This window comes from Plutella xylostella, chromosome 23, assembly GCF_932276165.1.
Source record: "Plutella xylostella chromosome 23, ilPluXylo3.1, whole genome shotgun sequence".
NCBI lineage: Eukaryota > Metazoa > Arthropoda > Insecta > Lepidoptera > Plutellidae > Plutella > Plutella xylostella.
The window spans coordinates 397,223-415,972 of NC_064003.1; the positions used below are offsets into that span (position 1 = coordinate 397,223).

The 18,750-nt window shown below is 36.6% G+C and overlaps 1 protein-coding gene across 1 annotated transcript; it reads left to right on the plus strand.

The window, feature by feature from the left end:
- Nucleotides 1-10,754: 10,754 nt before the first annotated feature.
- LOC105392929 (aldo-keto reductase AKR2E4) lies at nt 10,755-18,170 on the plus strand. Its single transcript, XM_048629499.1, has 7 exons — nt 10,755-10,906; nt 13,416-13,508; nt 14,587-14,769; nt 16,000-16,116; nt 16,566-16,733; nt 17,368-17,571; nt 17,939-18,170. The coding sequence occupies exons 1-7, from the start codon at nt 10,841-10,843 to the stop codon at nt 18,125-18,127; spliced, it is 1,020 nt and encodes a 339-aa protein (XP_048485456.1). The 5' UTR covers nt 10,755-10,840; the 3' UTR covers nt 18,128-18,170.
- Nucleotides 18,171-18,750: the final 580 nt, after the last annotated feature.

The window sequence follows — 18,750 nt, forward strand, 5'->3', positions numbered from 1 at the left end:
TGAACTGTTTATTTTAAATGTATAAGTTATATTGTGTGTAAGGGGTTATCCGTCAGAGGACTAAGGTTACCGATGTAGCTGTCAAAATATGCAAGCTGAGGTGGCAGCGGACTGGTCATATCTGTCGAAGAACCGATAACCGTTGGGGTAGACGAGTTCTCGAGTGGAGACCACGAACAGGCAAACACAGCGTGGGACGCCCTCCTGCCCGCTGGACCGACGACCTTAGGTGGGTAGCCGGTAGTGGTTGGATGAGGAAGGCCGAGGACCAAGTGTTGTGGCGCTCCTTAGGAGGGGCCTATGTCCAGCAGTGGATGATTATTGGCTGATGATGATGATGAAGTTATATTGACACGAAGGGCGCCCGGTACATACACACAATAGTGAAACCAGCAGACTGCAGACGGCTGCAATTACGGATTGTGTGTTAGCGATACATTTCCTGCAGTTTAATAACACCCATTATTGATTGAACCATAATTATTTAATTTGTCGGATGCTGCAAGTGTGGTTACGTAATAACTTAGAAGCAGCAATTAAGACCGGGAACATTTGAATCAATCACCAGCTAGCTACAACGTACGTTAACCCGCCATTAATTAGGTATGTAATTTATCAAAATACACTTAATCAGCGAATCTTGATGTGTCATCTCGTAGGCGGTAAACTTGATATACACTCACGCCTCGTACTACTGTAGGTGTTACCTTGTGGGGTAGGCAGGAGTGCATTGCTGCACTCCTGCCAATGCATTGGATGATACGTTATAATGCGAAAGGGAGGTAAGATACATGGATATTTTTATGCAATCGTTACATCTTAAGTAACTAGCTAATTTACAATCCCTACAAAATACAGGATGTTTTTCCCTAAACAATGGCCAATTTTCTAAGCTCTGTTCGCTGTATCTTCTATTGTAGGTGTAATTTAGTCGTTTATCTCCGGTATTGTCACTGGAGAAACCCTCCAAGCCTTTTATTTCTTTTTAATTACTTCTTTCCTGAGTAGGCTTATGCTCCACTTCGAGTTTTACCCTAATAACTTATCCGGTTGTAATTTGTACTGCCATTTAACAAGTAATCAAACTTTTTAAAGTAGCCATTCAAAATTATTTTCGTTTGGTTTATTTAACGATCTACCTAATTAGTGATTTAAATATTGTTGTATTGTTGACTAAAAACATTAATTTTGGTGATATCATTATAATATACATATAGTTTTATTCTTATAGGGGTTTATTTCCAAAATCTAAGAAAACGTCCATAGGTTCTAGAGTATTCTAGACACATTTCGTTCCATTAACCGTGATCCAAAGAAGAAAAAACAAAATTCGAAAGATGTCGGCGTGAAATCTGCTGGGAAAAACCGCTCGTCATTAATTCAGCATTAGCGAGAAATGTGCCGTCATTACCCGCCCTTTACACTGGGCCCCACAAAACTGGTCTTTTTATTTATAAACTTCATTAAAATAATTTTGTATTAGAGTAAGTTCAATCACCTCTTTCTTTTTTTAAACTCTTTGGCCATATTTCAATCCTACTTCCTAATATTATAAAGGCGAAAGTTTGTAAGTATGTGTGTGTATATATTTGTTACTTCTTCACGTTAAAACGATTTAAATGAAATTTGGTTAGCTGACACCATGTAGTAACACATAAGCTACTTTATATCCTGGAATTCTCACGGGAAAACATTTTTACTACGTTAGGTACAGAGAAATGTTTGAACTGCCCAACCAGTATGGACATTTACCCAACATTCTTCTTATAGTAAATAAATAGTATTAAATTAACATTTTGCTATTTCATGAAAATTCATCTGATTAGTGCTCAGTAACTATCAAGAAAGCCATAAAGAGACTTATAAATGTGTAAAGGATTTTCTTGGGTAAGGGAAATATAATTTTATGTAGGTATTACCCTTGTTTATGAACCTACGAAAACAAACCTTGTTCCGATGTAAGTAATAAAACTAAGACACAAATAAAACATCATAAAAAAATTAGGAAGTATGTAAATAAGTAAAGAACTATTTGCGTCATTCAAATTATAAATAACCGTTGTTTTTTCTTAATATGACCATTACAATTAACTTTAATTAGTTTAGCTCCATTTTGTTATTTATTTGCATAAAGTTACCGCTACAAGACTCATACACGCTGACACTCATGAGCTGGATACCTTATTTCTAAACAACAACATTAAAAAAACAATCCTATAACGGTGATAAGTAAATACATTATTTATTAAATTTATTATGTTACTATCGACGTAGGTACTACATATTACAAAAAATTACTAACTATGATCCAGGAATGAAAAATAAATCTTTAGAACAACGGAGACAGTTGACGATATCATACATACTTTAACTCTGCATAGTCGAAATTCAGAAAATATGTGAGTACTTACTTAATTGTTAAATATGTAATTTGATTGAAATGACTTTTGGAAATAAGAAAAAGAACTTCTCCCTTTAACAAACACTGTAATTGCATGACCAACAAAGTGTGTATGGAAAACTATATTTTTACGCGCAATTGAGATAAGCCCTTTTCCTAACATCCTGTATGCGTATTGTCTTGCATCAGATTTATTCCGCCGACACCGGCAACCGACATCCTGCGCAGACGCACATACAGGTACTCATGCGTATTTTCCATTAATTACAAACAAGTGATGACGCAGGTGAAGGGACCATTACGATGCAGTCACTCGAGGTTTTTGAACACATTTGAGCACGAATCCATTTGGCCGTCAGTTGATTTGATGCAACATAACGGCACTGAAAATTGAATGGTAATAAAAATATTATGTGCATAAATTTATATTAAGTACACCCTATGGAACTAAATTTTACAGATTTCAATCAAAACAAAAACATAATTGGTAAGTTCATAATTGGTAGCAACAATAACATTATTGGTATATTCCATTCATTCATACACATTGTAATTACTACGAGTATCAACAATGACTCACGCGAAGAATCTAAGAGGACAAAAAGAGCAATCTACTCGTATCTATAATATTTTTTCCACAGTATTAACAATTATCAATGACTCTAGAATTTTCTCATTGAATATCATGTTCTAAAGATACCGCTTTGTATTCCGTATGGCAGCGTTAAAAAGCACTTAATCGATTACGATAAGTCGATAATGTGACGTCATTTTACTGAATGGCTGAACCGAAAGACGTGAAAGAGTTGAAAATGCTGATCGAACACCCGCTTAGAAGATATCATCAAGAGTAAACGGAGCACGCGATGCCGTAGCAGGTATAAGGTAGCATAGTGGTCTACTTACCACTCAAACCAGACATACATAAAATATCCCCCAAATTCATAGACAAGTTCAAGTTTAGAGAAGGTTTACAAATGACTTTACGAGTATAACGCGCGAATTTCGACTATTTGTGTGAGTCAAAAAGTCGAAATTCGTATATTTATCACGTAAAGTAAGAGTGACAAAAATCTCTATGAATTCGAGCGTAGATGTTTAGCGCTAACCTAACTTATGCTTCGATAAAATGCTGCGTCAAAGAAGCTTGAAAATAGGTGTTTACTTTTTTTGTGGTAGGTAATACTGTTTAGGGATCACGTTCATAGTTCTTCTTCCTAAAACCTGTTGGTAATATAGAAGGACTAGGGTTTTTCCAGTGGCTCAATAACTCTCCAGTCAGATTAACGGCATTCGCTGACTGTGGCAACTATACTCTGTAGGATTTAAAACGATAGAAATAACCGGAAAATTAACTTTAGATAGCTATGTCCAGATAGCCAGCATAGCATAAAGTGTAGTTATGGGTCTCTGTCTCTACATGCGTATAAGCAACTCACCCCACCACTTCTATTTATACGTTCAAATCTGATGTGAATGATCGCTGCGAAGGTTTTTGCAATCTTTGTCAGTTTGTGTCATAAAAATAAATTTATATAGAACTACCAGAAGAGTACTAAATCCTTACTAATCCTTACTAATATTATAAATGCGAAAGTAACTGTGTCTGTCTGTCTGTCTGTCTGTCTGTCTGTCTGTCTGTTACTCTTTCACGCCAAAACTACTGAACGGATTTGAATGAAATTTGGTATACATATGGTCTAGACCCTGGGAAAGAACATAGGCTACTTTTTATCCCGGAATTCCCACGGGAAAACTTTTTAAGGCGAAGCGAAGCGCGCGGGAACAGCTAGTTATAAATAAAAAATAAGCTTACATTTTTATCACGCTTACAAAAAAGTGGGGTGTTATAACGTGTATATGTACTTATATTATGTGTGTATGTAGGGTATCTGTCTGTACTACCGTACGTAGCTCCCGATTGGCTAAAACGATTTTCTATTTGTTTTCGTTCTATCGCAGGTATGTAATGTTACCAATGTTAGCCATATTATATCAAAATCAGCTTAGCCGTTAAAAATTTGAGTGTTGAATCTGGGTTTTTAACGTTCGTTAGGTTATTATTCACTTAGCACTGGAGCACCCTGTACAACATTCCTCGGAGCGTAACTGGAGATAAAAATACGTTTTTCCCTTTACCGGTTTAAATTTTGTTATTTACCTTTTTTAAACCAGGCTCGGGTCGGAACTCTAGTAAATGGTAAGTTTCCATAGTGAAGGCTTGATTTGTAAATGTATAAACTGAAGCATTTAGTTAGTACTGTACTTAAGTTTAAACCTTCATTAGAAAAAAAATGTCATCTAAAACCAGATTTTTCAGGTAGTCTGCCTAGGTCTCAGTAGGCATCTAGGTATTGCCAGCACTGAGCTTTATATAGAGGGTGTTTCTAAGTAAGGTACTGCATGGTGGCGTGTAGTAGCGATAATTTTATCTAACATAACAAAACAACTAACACTGCGTCTGAACTCCGTGAACTAGTAACTTGTTGCTCGCATTAATTTGTAACACAAGTTACAGAACACAAATTGTGGAGCAGAAATTGCTTTTACGAGATTCACAGTCAAAGCTGCGTTCATAAGAGTCACTCTACATTATGAAAAAAGAAACTCCTTATTCATCGAAAAGTTATAGGATGTTAAAGCAATTGAACTGGTTTGTCCCTCTCTGTCAAGGAACAAATTGTTCTTAGACCGTGAGGGACAAAACAGTTCAATAGTTAAAACGTTCTCTAACTTTTCTATGAATAAGAGAGTAAATTTCGGAGACTAAAACTCGATGATGTTGCGTTAAGGTAAGAGTCCACCTTAGGGTATGGTACGTATTATCGGAAACGGATTATCATAAATGTATGGAGAAGCAGCGTCGGCAATGCCGGTGAAGTGAGTTTTATGGTAATTTCGATACGTACGGTACGGTACCTTTAAACGATTGATTGCATGACATCTTTATTTCGTTCGTAAAGTAGGTCCTATACAACACATTCTGGTGCAGAATTTATCTTTGATTTTCTCCGGTGGTCTGCGCAGGTCCAATAAACTGGACAAGTATATCCCCATACACGTTCAGGCATACCTTTACCGACACAGGCAGACCTCTCCGGTACACCGGAGTGTATGTAGTCGCCATTATTTGTCAAGCTAGAGAAACCATCGGGAGTAATGTGGCAATCACGCGTGATGCAACTTGTGAATGTGCACAAATCAAATTTTACACATTGCTTTACGAGTAGGAAGCTGCACATTACAAACTACGCTTCGAACTGTTAGAACACTGCAGAAAGGAAGAGGTATACGAAAGAAGCCTCCCAGAGTGACGTGTCACCTTTTCTTTCATCAATATCATCATCAGCCTATTGCTGTCCATTGTTGGACGTGGCCTCTCCCAAAACACGCTACTAGATGCAATCTATAGCTGTCCGCATCAAATCACTACCAGTCACCATCACCTTTTCTTTATAAGCACGTCATTATACGTTTGCCAAACGTATAATGATCTCGCGAGATCTCGCTGGAGCCCCAATCTCGCGAGATTTGCATTCCCTAGTTTGGTGCTCCTCGGGCAATCGGCCACTGACTGTGCAACCCTTTCGCCACGGTGACAAACCCTAGTCTTGCCCTTATGTTTATTATTATCTGAAAATAAATGTATTATTATTATTACCGACAACATGATAAGAAGAAGCCTACAGAAAGAGAGTGTCAAAGAGGCCCCCACAAGTGAAGCTTAAACCAATACTATACCTAGCTCAAAGAACCTGTACCTATAACCTGTATGCAAGATTTCCTGTTAGTAGTAAAAACATTTACTTAACTTTATTTTTATTTCTTTAAAACTTTAAATGGCAAAACATAATATAAAGCAAAACATACAACCTCCGCTTTCATGGCTGAAACTGTAAACTAAGTAGAGGAATTTGAATGTTGACTTTTAATACTTGCCCTCATTTAACTTTCTCGACTGAAAGGACTACATTTCTAGTTAAATTCGGATTTCCAGCTTAGATGAAGTGAATTACCTTAATACGAGAACTTGCTGCTTCAGTGAAAAGTAATAAGAACGACCTACTATTTCCTCTTAATATAAGTTTTATACTGCGTTTCGGAGATTTGATTGAAAAGGTTAACAACAAGATGTGTTATTCATTATATTATACATTTTTGCTTTTGTATAATTGGTATCACACACGTCCACGTTGCTCTATCTTACCAGTAGACGACTAATATTCTCCACTCATCAATATAGGTACTCACTGTTTCTTTCATTTTGATTCCTTTTATTTTCTTTCAATTTCCATTGACAGAATAGAAAACAGAAATGAAATCACAAATAGGCAATATTGATGTTAGATAAAAGTTGTCGGCCGCTCTTTCCGAAACCGAAATGAAAAAGTATTAGAAAAACCTATCAAAAATATTGTGTCACAAACGAAGGGGAAAAAGCACGCTGTGTTTTTAGACTTCTGTATTTCAATCGCTGTTTCCAATCTAACGCAAACACGTGTGCAGCAGGTATCCCCACACGTGTTTTGAATAACTTTTGTTATTTTATTTCTCGCAGTAGGTACACAGGACTCTTCGTTCTGGACCCTGGTATAAAAAACTACCTGGTATAATACGCTATTTTTTTCATTTTTATTTAGTTTTATTTACTATTACATACCTACATGTCATGTCAAACTTGTAACTTCCCAGTTTTGTGCAGGTAAAAAAATACCAACCGTGATACAAAGAACACACATACAATATATATTATATGGATAAAGTTAAGTGCATACTGTTGGCTCATAGTGGGTAAATAAACTATATGGAGCTCAGCAAAGCAAAATATATTATGAACTTAATTCACTGAGCTTAACTGAGCGTGCTGTTTAATTTTTGATCCATTTTTAATTTACATTTAAAACGGTTAATTTTAAAAAGCTTTGTGATAGTAAAAACTGAGTAAGTAATTCTCTTTTAGCACGAAAAAAATGTTGCTATATTTAATTAAAAATTACCTGCAATGGACCATAGCTTGGTTGGGAAATGGTCCAAGATTAATTACCTATTTGTTTTACAATGAGGTCCAGAGTACGTTACTCATGTCTAGCTGACCCTAGCGAGACCACTCTTTCTTGAAGAAACACTAAATGCGAAGTTTGTGAAGCGATTAGTGCGTTAATGCAACGAGATAGAGTACCTAGTTGTTAGTGCAGCAGATCTCTGAGGTATAGTTTGCATGAATCTGAAGTGAACTCCTAGGTCCATCGCTAGTCGTTTTACTAATAAATTTTTAAAACCTTTTCAATTGGAACTATTTAAAATATTTGTAAGTACATAATATACTTACCTAATACGGTATCAAATTAATGAACAGCAAAGTATCGTATCGTAAAAAGTAACTGAATAATACCTACAGGCCAGGCGCTTGAAGCTTAAGTAGTATTTAGTATGCTTAAGTAGTAATTATGTCCAGTCTCACATACTTAACAAGTGTGTAGGATACTTAACTAATAACAATGTTATCAGAATTTTCTTCAAAGAATTTTTAATATGTAACATTATTTGCATGCTTTACAGGGAGTAATAGTGTGGACCTATCGTGGTAAGTTTGTTGAGACTGCCTTAAGTAAAAACGAGCAAAAATTTTAGCGTTGGAAGCCTGCTGGACCAACCACCTAAGACAAAAGGCCGATAAGTTGTAGCGTAAAAAAAGTCAAAATTTTGACGTTAAAACATTGAGGCACTGTGTAAATTTTAGGAAATTCCTATACTGTTTGTTCAGTTTAAGAACTTAAAAAATATTTCGAAAGGCTGAGACTAAATTTCTAAAATGGTTTAATATCCGTTGGTTCAGTTGGTTGATTCTAGTGTCATAAACACTGTTAAGTTACCATTGTAACCTTTAGACAGGATAAATTGAAATATATTTAATAACACTGTTAGTGCCTAGGTATTCGGTACGCATAATTAATAACTAAGTCTAGACTCCCAACTATTTACGATATTTTAAACTGTAATTAGTTTTCATATTCAAATAATGAGTTAACTGGGATTTTTTTAATAAGTGGCCCTCGAGCTTCAAAAGAATGAAGAATGAAGAAGATGGAATTTCAGGATATGAATTGTCTTATGTGTCCAAAAACGTAACCAGCAAGCATACAGCAATAAGTACTTTATTACTTAATTCATTACAACCCATTACGTCCCCACTGCTGGGGCAAGGGTCTCCTTCCAATGAAGGAAGGGTTTTAGACTTAGTGAACCATGCTGGATTACTAACTCAATAACAAACTTTCTGTTACTTCGAAATGTATTGAATGTATGAAAATTTGCATTCCAAAACACGTATTTCACACCGTCTATCGCGGAAAATTCTTTTTTTTTTATTTCTTGAACAATTTCAGGAATAAACTCGACCGACCGACTCGTAAATTGTCGCGCTTCGTCAATTGTTACAATTACATAACTCCCAAACTTTTCACTTTCTTTTGTTAAATTCCGCAATTGGAAATATTTTAATATTTTCATCTTCGAAGATTTTCTTTTGTTACCCCTTTATAATTTATTTGTTAACGAAAATACTTTTCTGTGAAAGTTATAAATAACAGTGAGTTTTTTTTCTAATGATTGTTTATTTAGAACTAGCTGTTCCCGCGCGCTTCGCTTCGCCTTAAAAAGTTTTCCCGTGGGAATTCCGGGATAAAAAGTAGCCTATATTCTTTCCCAGTGTCTAGACCGTATGTATACCAAATTTCATTCAAATCCGTTCAGTAGTTTTGGCGTGAAAGAGTAACAGACAGACAGACAGACAGACACAGTTACTTTCGCATTTATAATATTATATTAGTTAGGATTAGGATAGGATAATATCCTGTAATTTTTTCAGTATTTTAGGAATCACTGGTGATAAACCTATGGTTTCAAAATTCCTTTATGAATTGTTTAGTAGCTGACTGCATAATGACTCGATCGGGTCCTCGTTGTCCTATGGAGAAAATGTATTTATAAAAATAAGACACACATATACATTGATATTAAATTTATAATATGTCACTCTGAAAGTCCCACACACTCAGAATTTTTATTCTAACTCATTATGAGCATTACGAGTCCACGTTGTTCTATGTGAGCATTACATTAAAAAAGTATTCACACGGAAATCTAACACCATGAAGGTTCTATGGCAATTCAAACTATCTATTAGTACTTTTATAAATCGGCAATTTCGTACAAACCTCATTACTTAGTCATTTGCACAGTGTGAATAAATATAGTTATGTTCAATCATATTATTAACCTAACCCAACTACCTACCTATGTATGTTAAGTTCAATTTAGTATGATATTCGGCAAAATGTAGTAGCACTGAATTATTTAGGTAAAAAAATACCTCTCATTGTAAAACTCCCGTGACCAACAACATTTCTATAGATTCTGATGTACAAACTATCGATATTTTTTATTATAGGAGGACAATACTATCGATAGTGTCGACAAAAAAAATCAATCAAATGTAGGTATTTAATAGTATCGCAGTAAATGAGTAATGAGCTATATAAACTATCGAAGGGCCTATCGCATATCGACATAAGGCACATGTTAAATGTATGCTGTTCAGTATTAATATATATATTTTATAGTAGGGTATACGAGATGAAAAGATGTGAGGTCGTTTCAGAAACTGGTCAAACTAATTTGAATAATATTGTAATAACCATCATAAATAATATCAGATATACAAACAAAATTTTATTTTTTATTTTGATTTTGTAGAAAAAACTAATCACTTTGATACTAACAAAAACTCAAGAGTAACTTGTTTCATATAGATTGAGAACATCATGCACAGAATAAAGTGTGATTAAAGTACTTACTTACTTATAATAAACAAAAATAACCCAACTTCAAATACCTATTTACCTTTATTTACTTTAAGTTATTAGTGCTAAGAGGGTTCAAAGTGACAAAAGTATTGCTTTACGCTCACTCACATCGCGTGGTTCCGAGAGCGAGTGCAAAGGAATATTTTTGTCACGTCTTGCCTCCCGTGCTATATAGGCTTTCTGCTCGCATTATTTTGCTTTTCATGTCATCTTAAGGTTTATTCAGACCTAAGCGATAGTGTGGAAGCCACCGAATTTCGATAATTTATAATCTCTCACCCTTTTATTTAATTTCCTAAAATTGTTTGTTTGTACCTTCTAACTTTTTAAATTCTATGGTGTTTAAATAAATATTTTTTGATTTGATTTTGATTTGATTTGATCACAGTCGAGCCGTCAATAGCCCGATGCCTGTTACCAAATCGGTACCTATCTATACACTTAAATATCTTTTGCCATTTCAAACACCGACTCGGGTCGGACCTCTGAGTACACTGTATTGAACCTGTACTCTGTGCATAATTGTGTACATTTATACTAGTGGTCGCACGAGTGTGGTCCAGTGCGGGTCAGCATGGCGACTCGACCGGTGTTGTCCGCCATCTTGGTTCTAGCCACTGTTGTCGCCGCCGTGTGCGCTGTAAGTATTATCGGTCAATAGTTGTTAGTATTAATTTTATAGCTAAGGTTAAATTAAAACGGGTTGTTTATTTTTTGAGTACAAGTTATGTGAGGATAAATCTTTTATCAAATACCTACTAAATCAAAATATGTGTGAAAAAAACCTACCTGAAGCTTTATTTAAAATGTAAAGGTATTTCTCTATTACATGATGAAAATAAATCATTAGGTACCTAACTATACGTATTAATTAGCATATTTATGGTTTGTGATACTTAAAAAAGCTTTTTTCTTTTTTTTAATAATAAATTCATAATTTATTATTATTATTTGAATAACATGTTAGATTAGCATCTAGTCAATGAACTTTTAATTTTCGTTTGTACTATAATCGAATAAGAAACTTACCTATATTTACATTAAGTTTTTTAAGTTCTAGCTTGCGAAGCCCCAAAGGGAAATTCAACTAAGGTGAAGTGCGGTAATTGCAACTATCCGGTAATTGCAACTAACTTCAATAACTCCCTCTAGAGTTACTTCATTGTAAAAAGACAGACTAAAATCAATTTTACATCATAAAAGTTCCACCCAAAAATGTGGATGGCGCTGATAGCTCAAGAATTGTGGGAGTTATAAAGCTTTTTGTCATCGGCCATTTTGAGTCTGCTGGAGTCGGATGGACATGGTGTGCATTTTTATTTTATAAAATAGTTTTTAGTGGTTCCTCGCAAGGTTTTTCCAAAAAAAAGTAAAAACTAATAACGGTAAGTCATTTTGTATGTATTTGTTTTATTCTAACACGATTGTTTTCCGAGTTTTCTGTGTAATTACATTAACCAGACAAAAAATGCAAAGTCTGGTAAATGCAACTATTTTGCAGTTTTTAGGGTGGTTATAATTAGCTGCCAATTTTTGTATGAAATTGGAAAAAGCCAGTGATGGGGCAGTGAACATGAATATATCGATACAATCACTAATAATATAACACACAAATAAGAATAAAAAGCTGAATACCAAATTTTAAACATATCTGTTAAGCATACATTTTTTTAGAAAACCTGCAAAATTCCACCCGGCATCCTGCCTGCGGTAAATTCCGAAAACTTTCCAAAAAAATTGTAAAAAGGCTGTTTGATTAAACATAAGTAAAATATTTAATGTTGATTAATAAAAATATAGCTATTAATTTTTATCCCCGAGTTTTATTCTGCTACCATGGTCTTCTTGGCTTGTCGACGGCAGACACTACATGACTGTCGATAAAATTACGATAAAGTTCCCATCACTATTTTTATAATAATAATAATAATAATGCGGCAGGGCAGCTTGTGGCGAGCTGTTGGGCATTAGCGACCCCACCCACCCGATGCCGGGGAGAACCCCTGTTTCTCATCTCTGGCTTGCCTTTATTGGTTGTCCAGAGTGAACACTGACGAGGAACAGGATCTCCCACCTCTTGCTTGCCTTCATTGGCTGGCTTGAGTGGTGTACCGCTAGAGCAGATATGCTCGAAGGAAGGAAGTATATCCAGTAAGTGCTTGTAGGGGTCTTGACCAGCATCCGCGATTGCTCTGAGAGCCTTGGTATACCTCTCCATCCTCAGCACCTCATGCCATGTTGCCCCCTTGTTGCTACGTCACTGTAATGTGCTAGCGACTGTTTTGGGGGGCCCATTTAATGTGTGTGCGAGTCACCCCCTGCCTTTTTATCCGTGTGTGAAACATATAGGTCAGGCAGGGGCCATAGTCCTTCCATAGTCCCAGTTACCCAGTCCATTTAGCACCCCACTCCATAACCCTGTATTAGTTTTCTCCATATCCTACAATAGTCCTGCACTAACCGAGGGTTTTCCTTGGGTTTACTTCTATAGTTTTCACAGGGAAAATCGTCGGTTAGTGTCACATTTCATATAGATTAATGTTGTCAAAAGGGCCTCTACATGTTGGCTTCGGCCCCATGCATGCCTTCCAAATGTCCGGGACCCCATGGTCCCGAGATGGAAAAACAACATAATAATAATAATTTATTTATTTCAGATATAACAATCCATTTTTGAGAAATTAGTTGCAATTACCAGACCCACGGCTAAACAGTAGTTTCATGCGAAATTGGTCGTAGTTACAAGGAGATAAGTGTCACAATCCTATGAATATTCTCTTAGTCTTTGTGTTTCAAATACACAATATACACCACACATAGAAAAATATGGAGATAAAACGATTAGTTGCAATTACCCGCCAGGAGGGGTAATTGCAACTATTTCTGCCTTTGCCGGAACTTTTGGCAATAGCTCTTTATTCTTCTGAGTTTTTCTTTGTCATGATAGTAGAATAAAATCTACATAAAATTTTGACTTTGGCATGATTTTGCAGTAATACTATTTCCTTATATATAAAGAATTATCACATGATGAAGTTACCACTTCAATATTTTTAGTTGCAATTACCGCACTTCACCTTATTAATAGTACAAAATTAAATGTTACTGCAACTTATTTAAATAAATAAAAATAAACTTGTCTCTTCCAGGAAGTAACAGGAAAAGCGCCGGTACTAGAATTAAACGATGGAAAGAAAATACCACAGTTCGGCCTCGGGACATGGCTCGGGTTCCAGAAAGCAGTAAGTGAATAGAATTATCACATTATTCCTGTGTCATCCGCTAACATTATGCCGACACCCACCGACCCCCTGTTCTCTGCCCGGCTTATTCAACTAAGGTACCTATTATAATTAAAGGGAAGCTTATTACAACAGGAATCTTCGCGAATGACGTATCACCTATCAGCGACTGACGGTAATCCGGTAATCTGATCCTTTCAGTTGTCAGCTCGCTGCATACAAAATTGAATCAAAATAATAATTTCTGTAGTTTTTGCGTGAAGTGTAGCAAACATCCATGCAAACTTTCGCGTTTTGAATATTAGTAGGATAGCAAAAGCATAATAGCTAATACGATTAAAGTTCGAATGGACCTGTCTGCTAGGGGTTATACCTACCTAGAAAAGCTGGGCAAGGGACGTATTCCAAGAAAGCTTTTATAACATCATGAACCCGAGACATTCAGCCCATGAGGGCATTCATCGTCACAGAGCGTCTGGTAAGCGGAAATAAATACGCAACTTACGTATGAAGAATAAGTTAAATCTAAGAGATTAGATTATATTCCTGGAAGGTTTTGGAAGCTTTACACGAAAATGTAATGATAAGGAGAGATAGAGTCATGACTCTTCAGCAGCTATTCAAAACTTAATAATGTATCTTAGCCTTTCAGATCCTACACCGCTCTCTCCATCGTTATTTTTCCCGTATAAACTGAAACACAATTTCTTCGTTGGAAGAAGATCCATGCTCCAGTGGGGACGTGATGATGTATAAACACCACCGTTATTTAATCTTTGATTTTGCTACCTATCTCTACTCAACAGTGTTTGAGGTTCTTAAAATCAATTCTTTGTTTCAATAATAGTAAATTTCAGCTGATGTAATATTAATATCGATTATATTTTTCAAGATGACCTCCCACATCACAGAAAAAATACCGAAATTTTCAATCCCTCCATTTAAGGTTGCCTGTAAGAGATCGCTCTTAGCGATAAGGCCGCCTATTGTTCATTGTTCCTAGTTTATAAGTTCTCTTTGTATGTTTTAATTTGTGGTGACTAATAAAGATCTATCTATCTATCTATCTATCTATCAGGGTGGCCTAGTGAAGCCAACCGGCACAGAAGTGAAGGCGGCCGTGGAGTGGGCCATCGACGCCGGCTACAGACACATCGACACAGCCTTCATCTACGACACCGAGGGGCAGGTGGGAGCCGCCATCAGAGAGAAGATCCGGCAAGGAGTGGTGAAGAGGGAAGACCTGTTTGTTACCACTAAGGTGAGAGAGAGGGAGATAGAATAGACGCTTTCGGAGCATTTTATAGAGATTACGTACTCATAAAATAGTGAAATTCATGGTGCAAATTGGTGCAGAGGATAGAGGTAGCATCAGACGATATGGCAAAGTCACTACTGGTTTCTATGAATCGTTATGGTGCCAAATGAATCTCATAAAAATACATAGAAGTAGACGCTAGCTAGACCGCTATCAATTTGCATCATTATGCTTAAAAATATTGTTTCTGATTGAGTATAGTAAAAAACTACGTAGCTCCATGCAGTAAGATAAATTTAAGATTGAGTTATGTACAGTCATGTTTCTATTTTACCGTATCTAATTAAGAAATTATTACTGATAAAAACTGAAGCTATATTGAATATATTTATTGCCAAACTGAATATATCCATAATGCATTACTAATTGAGGTCGATATTGCCATGACCCATCTTGTCTCATCTCAAAATAAATAACGTTTTGTGTTATAAATGGCCAAGATATACGAGTTTTACAACTCATAACAATAATAAGATAAATTACATAAGCTATGCTCTGCTCACCTTCATGCAATTATATTTTATAGGTATGTATTATGTATATCTACATAATTATTATAAATGAGTGGGCACAGTAGTGTAGAAGACTTTTATTCGTGAACGAGCCCGTACACATTTCAATGCACCCGATACTCAATAGATTTATCTTAGTCAAAATAGTGCAAAAGTTGTTAAAAATGCACCAAAACATTTATATTTACTTACAGGATTAAGAATCCTTTATTTATTTTTCATTATACACATATGTTATCATAATAAATGGATCATTACTAGGTTGATATGAAATATTTTTACTGTATTTCATGCATGTCAAACACTAGTAAAAATACACTATGTATATTTTGAAATGACCTTGATTATATACACACTTATCATTCTTATAATAATTATCTATAGCTACTATTTATGCAATTATATCTGTAACTGAAGACGTTTTCATATACCTACTGACAAACAGCATAGTAGACCAAAACAGGACATAACCCTCTTCTAAGACTGGAGATTTTTTGCCATAATTAAAAGGGTCGAAGACCCGTGAACACAATCTGTAACAATTAATATTACTTCCAACGGGATTCGAACCCGGGACCTTCAGCCCAAGAGTCAGAATACAACGCAATACGCCATCCGCTCATCTCATTCACCTTCCGTAATTTCCCATCACATCCCACAGCTGTGGAACGACAAGCACGCTCGCGACGCGGTGGTGCCGGCGCTGCGGGAGTCTCTGAAGAAGCTGGACCTGGAGTATGTCGACCTCTATCTGATACACTGGCCCATTGGACATTATGTGAGTATAGGTACATAATATAACCTACTTGGTGCACTTTGACTTGAAGATTGATGTGACAGTTTTGGATGTGAGGAAATCGCCAGATATTTGTAATGGAAAGGAAAGGCAGGTGGGATGATTTTAATTACGACTGGTGGTCTATTGGTCAGCGACTTTTGCTGATCACTTCCAATAGTGTAATATTTACCTACAATGTAGGTCGTACATATTGTACAGTGTACATAGTTTCCTACTTGAATCAAGGAGAACCTGAAATCAAAATCAACCGGAAATGGATCTCTTACAGCGTATACTACTGATAACAGGCTATTATTTTTATGACGATTTCGGATTCTTGTGGAAATAGTAGAATCGTCTCTTGATAATACTTCACTGACTAAGGCAAGCATGTAAGATAAACATTACCATCAGCGTAAACTAATATAACTATACCTGAAACCTTCTAGCCCAACATAACCTACGACGACACAGACTACGTGGACACGTGGAAGGGCATGGCGGAGGCGCGGGAGCTGGGGCTGGCGCGCTCCGTCGGCGTCTGCAACTTCAACCAGGAACAGCTGGAGAGGCTCATGGCGTCCAGCCCCGTGAAACCGGCTGTGCTGCAAGTTGAGGTATGTTTTGGGAGAAATATGGTCCAAAATTCCATTTGCCAACAAGAGGTACAAAGAGAAACCTCTCTGTTTCGTGAGCAGAAACATCCAAAATCCCTTGTCTCACGCCGCATCACAATGATATAGTGGTGTTATATTGTCTGCAACTTCAACCAGCACTAGCTGGAGAAGCTCATGGCATTTAGCCCCGTCAAGCCGGCTGTGGTGCAAGTTGAGGTATGTTCTGGGAAAAATAAGGTCCATCACTATGCCTAGACCCTTCCTTCATTGGAATGAGACCCTACCCCAGCAGTGGGGATGGGATGGGTCGTTTTTTTTTTAGTACCAACAAGCTGTACTGGATAACCTGAAGCCTAGCTTCATTGTTGGACCTCTGAAGTTTTCATGTTAAAATAAAGCTCAAAAATAAACAGTGTTTAAGCTTTACCGTATATGTCAGTAGATATAGAGAATAGTATCGTAATTCCTAAAAGAATGAATACGTTTTGTGTTTTAAGCGTTTTTATCACATCTTCCTTCCAAGAAACCACCAACATCATTAACTTTTTAGAATTGACAGCATAAACCTTCTTTACACCACAAAACTCCAAGAAACAATAGCTCATCATCCTTCTCAACCCCCTCTCCCTTCCAGCTGAACCTGAATCTTCAACAACCTGAGCTCCGTTCCTTCTGCAAGTCGAAGGGCATCGTGATGATGGCGTACACCCCGTTCGGCTCCTTGTTCCCGGACAAGGCGGCTTCGGACGCGCCCCCCCCGCGCGTCGCAGACCCCGAGCTGAAGACGATAGCGGATAAATACAACAAGACCGTGCCGCAGATTGTGCTGAGATATCTGGTGAGTAGGAAACTTCTTCTTTGTGTACCATCTGTTATTGGAGATTGGCAATCGTTTGGCTTATTCTCTCCCTCGAGGATGCTGCTCGGAACTTGAGATAGGGGACAGCGAGCTTAATACCTGTCTTCGTTCACCGATGATCGATTTCCAATTGATGTAGTGGATCCCGTGGATATAATATCAGGTGTCAGATACCCATATTACAAACATAGTTACCCCCAATTTATTTATTTAGCTTTATCACAAGTAAGTTTCAAGGCCTAAACTAGGGTTCCATCACAAAAATAAAAAGGAAAACCTATCAAGGTACATTTTGTAGTGCATAGCTGGTTAGTTGAAACACTTCAAATATTTAATTTTATTTCAGGTTGAACTCGGCGTGATTCCGATACCGAAGTCCATTACCAAGAAGCGTGTGGAGGCCAACATCGACATATTCGACTTCTCGCTCACTCCTGAAGAGAAGGCGAAGTTGAAGAGTTACGACAAGCATTACCGGACCATCGCTGTGAAATTCTGGGCCAGTTCTAAAGACTATCCGTTTGAGAAGAACTAAATTTATTTCATAATGCAGCTTTTAAAGTAAACAGTAATGTTAATATTTGTTTTTTTTAATAAATTCTACTCATACTCCAAATAGATCATTTGTACATTAACTAATACTGTGTATTGTAGTGTACAGTACTGTACAGAGTATACTATACAGTAGACTACATCTGTGCAGACTCGTAATCGTCGATAATGTAATCAGAATCAGTTCTCTACGGCACTGTAATGTATTGTATGCTAATCGGAGCAATGGAATCTCTGAGAACCTGCAGGTTTAAAATAAACCTCTTTCCTCGTCGTGACAGGCTATTTTGAATATTAACTATATAACGTGTTGTGCATTTGGTACACATGTCATATTATGAGATGTGATATGAACAAAGTGAGTAACCTTCTAGGTAGGTAGGTTTCTTGCCATTTATCTCTACTTAGTAATTTAATCTAAATATCATAAGTATTATCATGTTTTGTAAGTCACTCGCCAAGTCCGAGCAATCTAGCTTTCTGTCGTCACCAAACAATACAAACGAACGTTAAGAATAACTTTGACAATAACCCGGTACAAACAACAATTTTGCCGGTAATTGAGTTCTTATCTCCGCTGATTGCTTGTCTCTTGCCGGGGCCTCT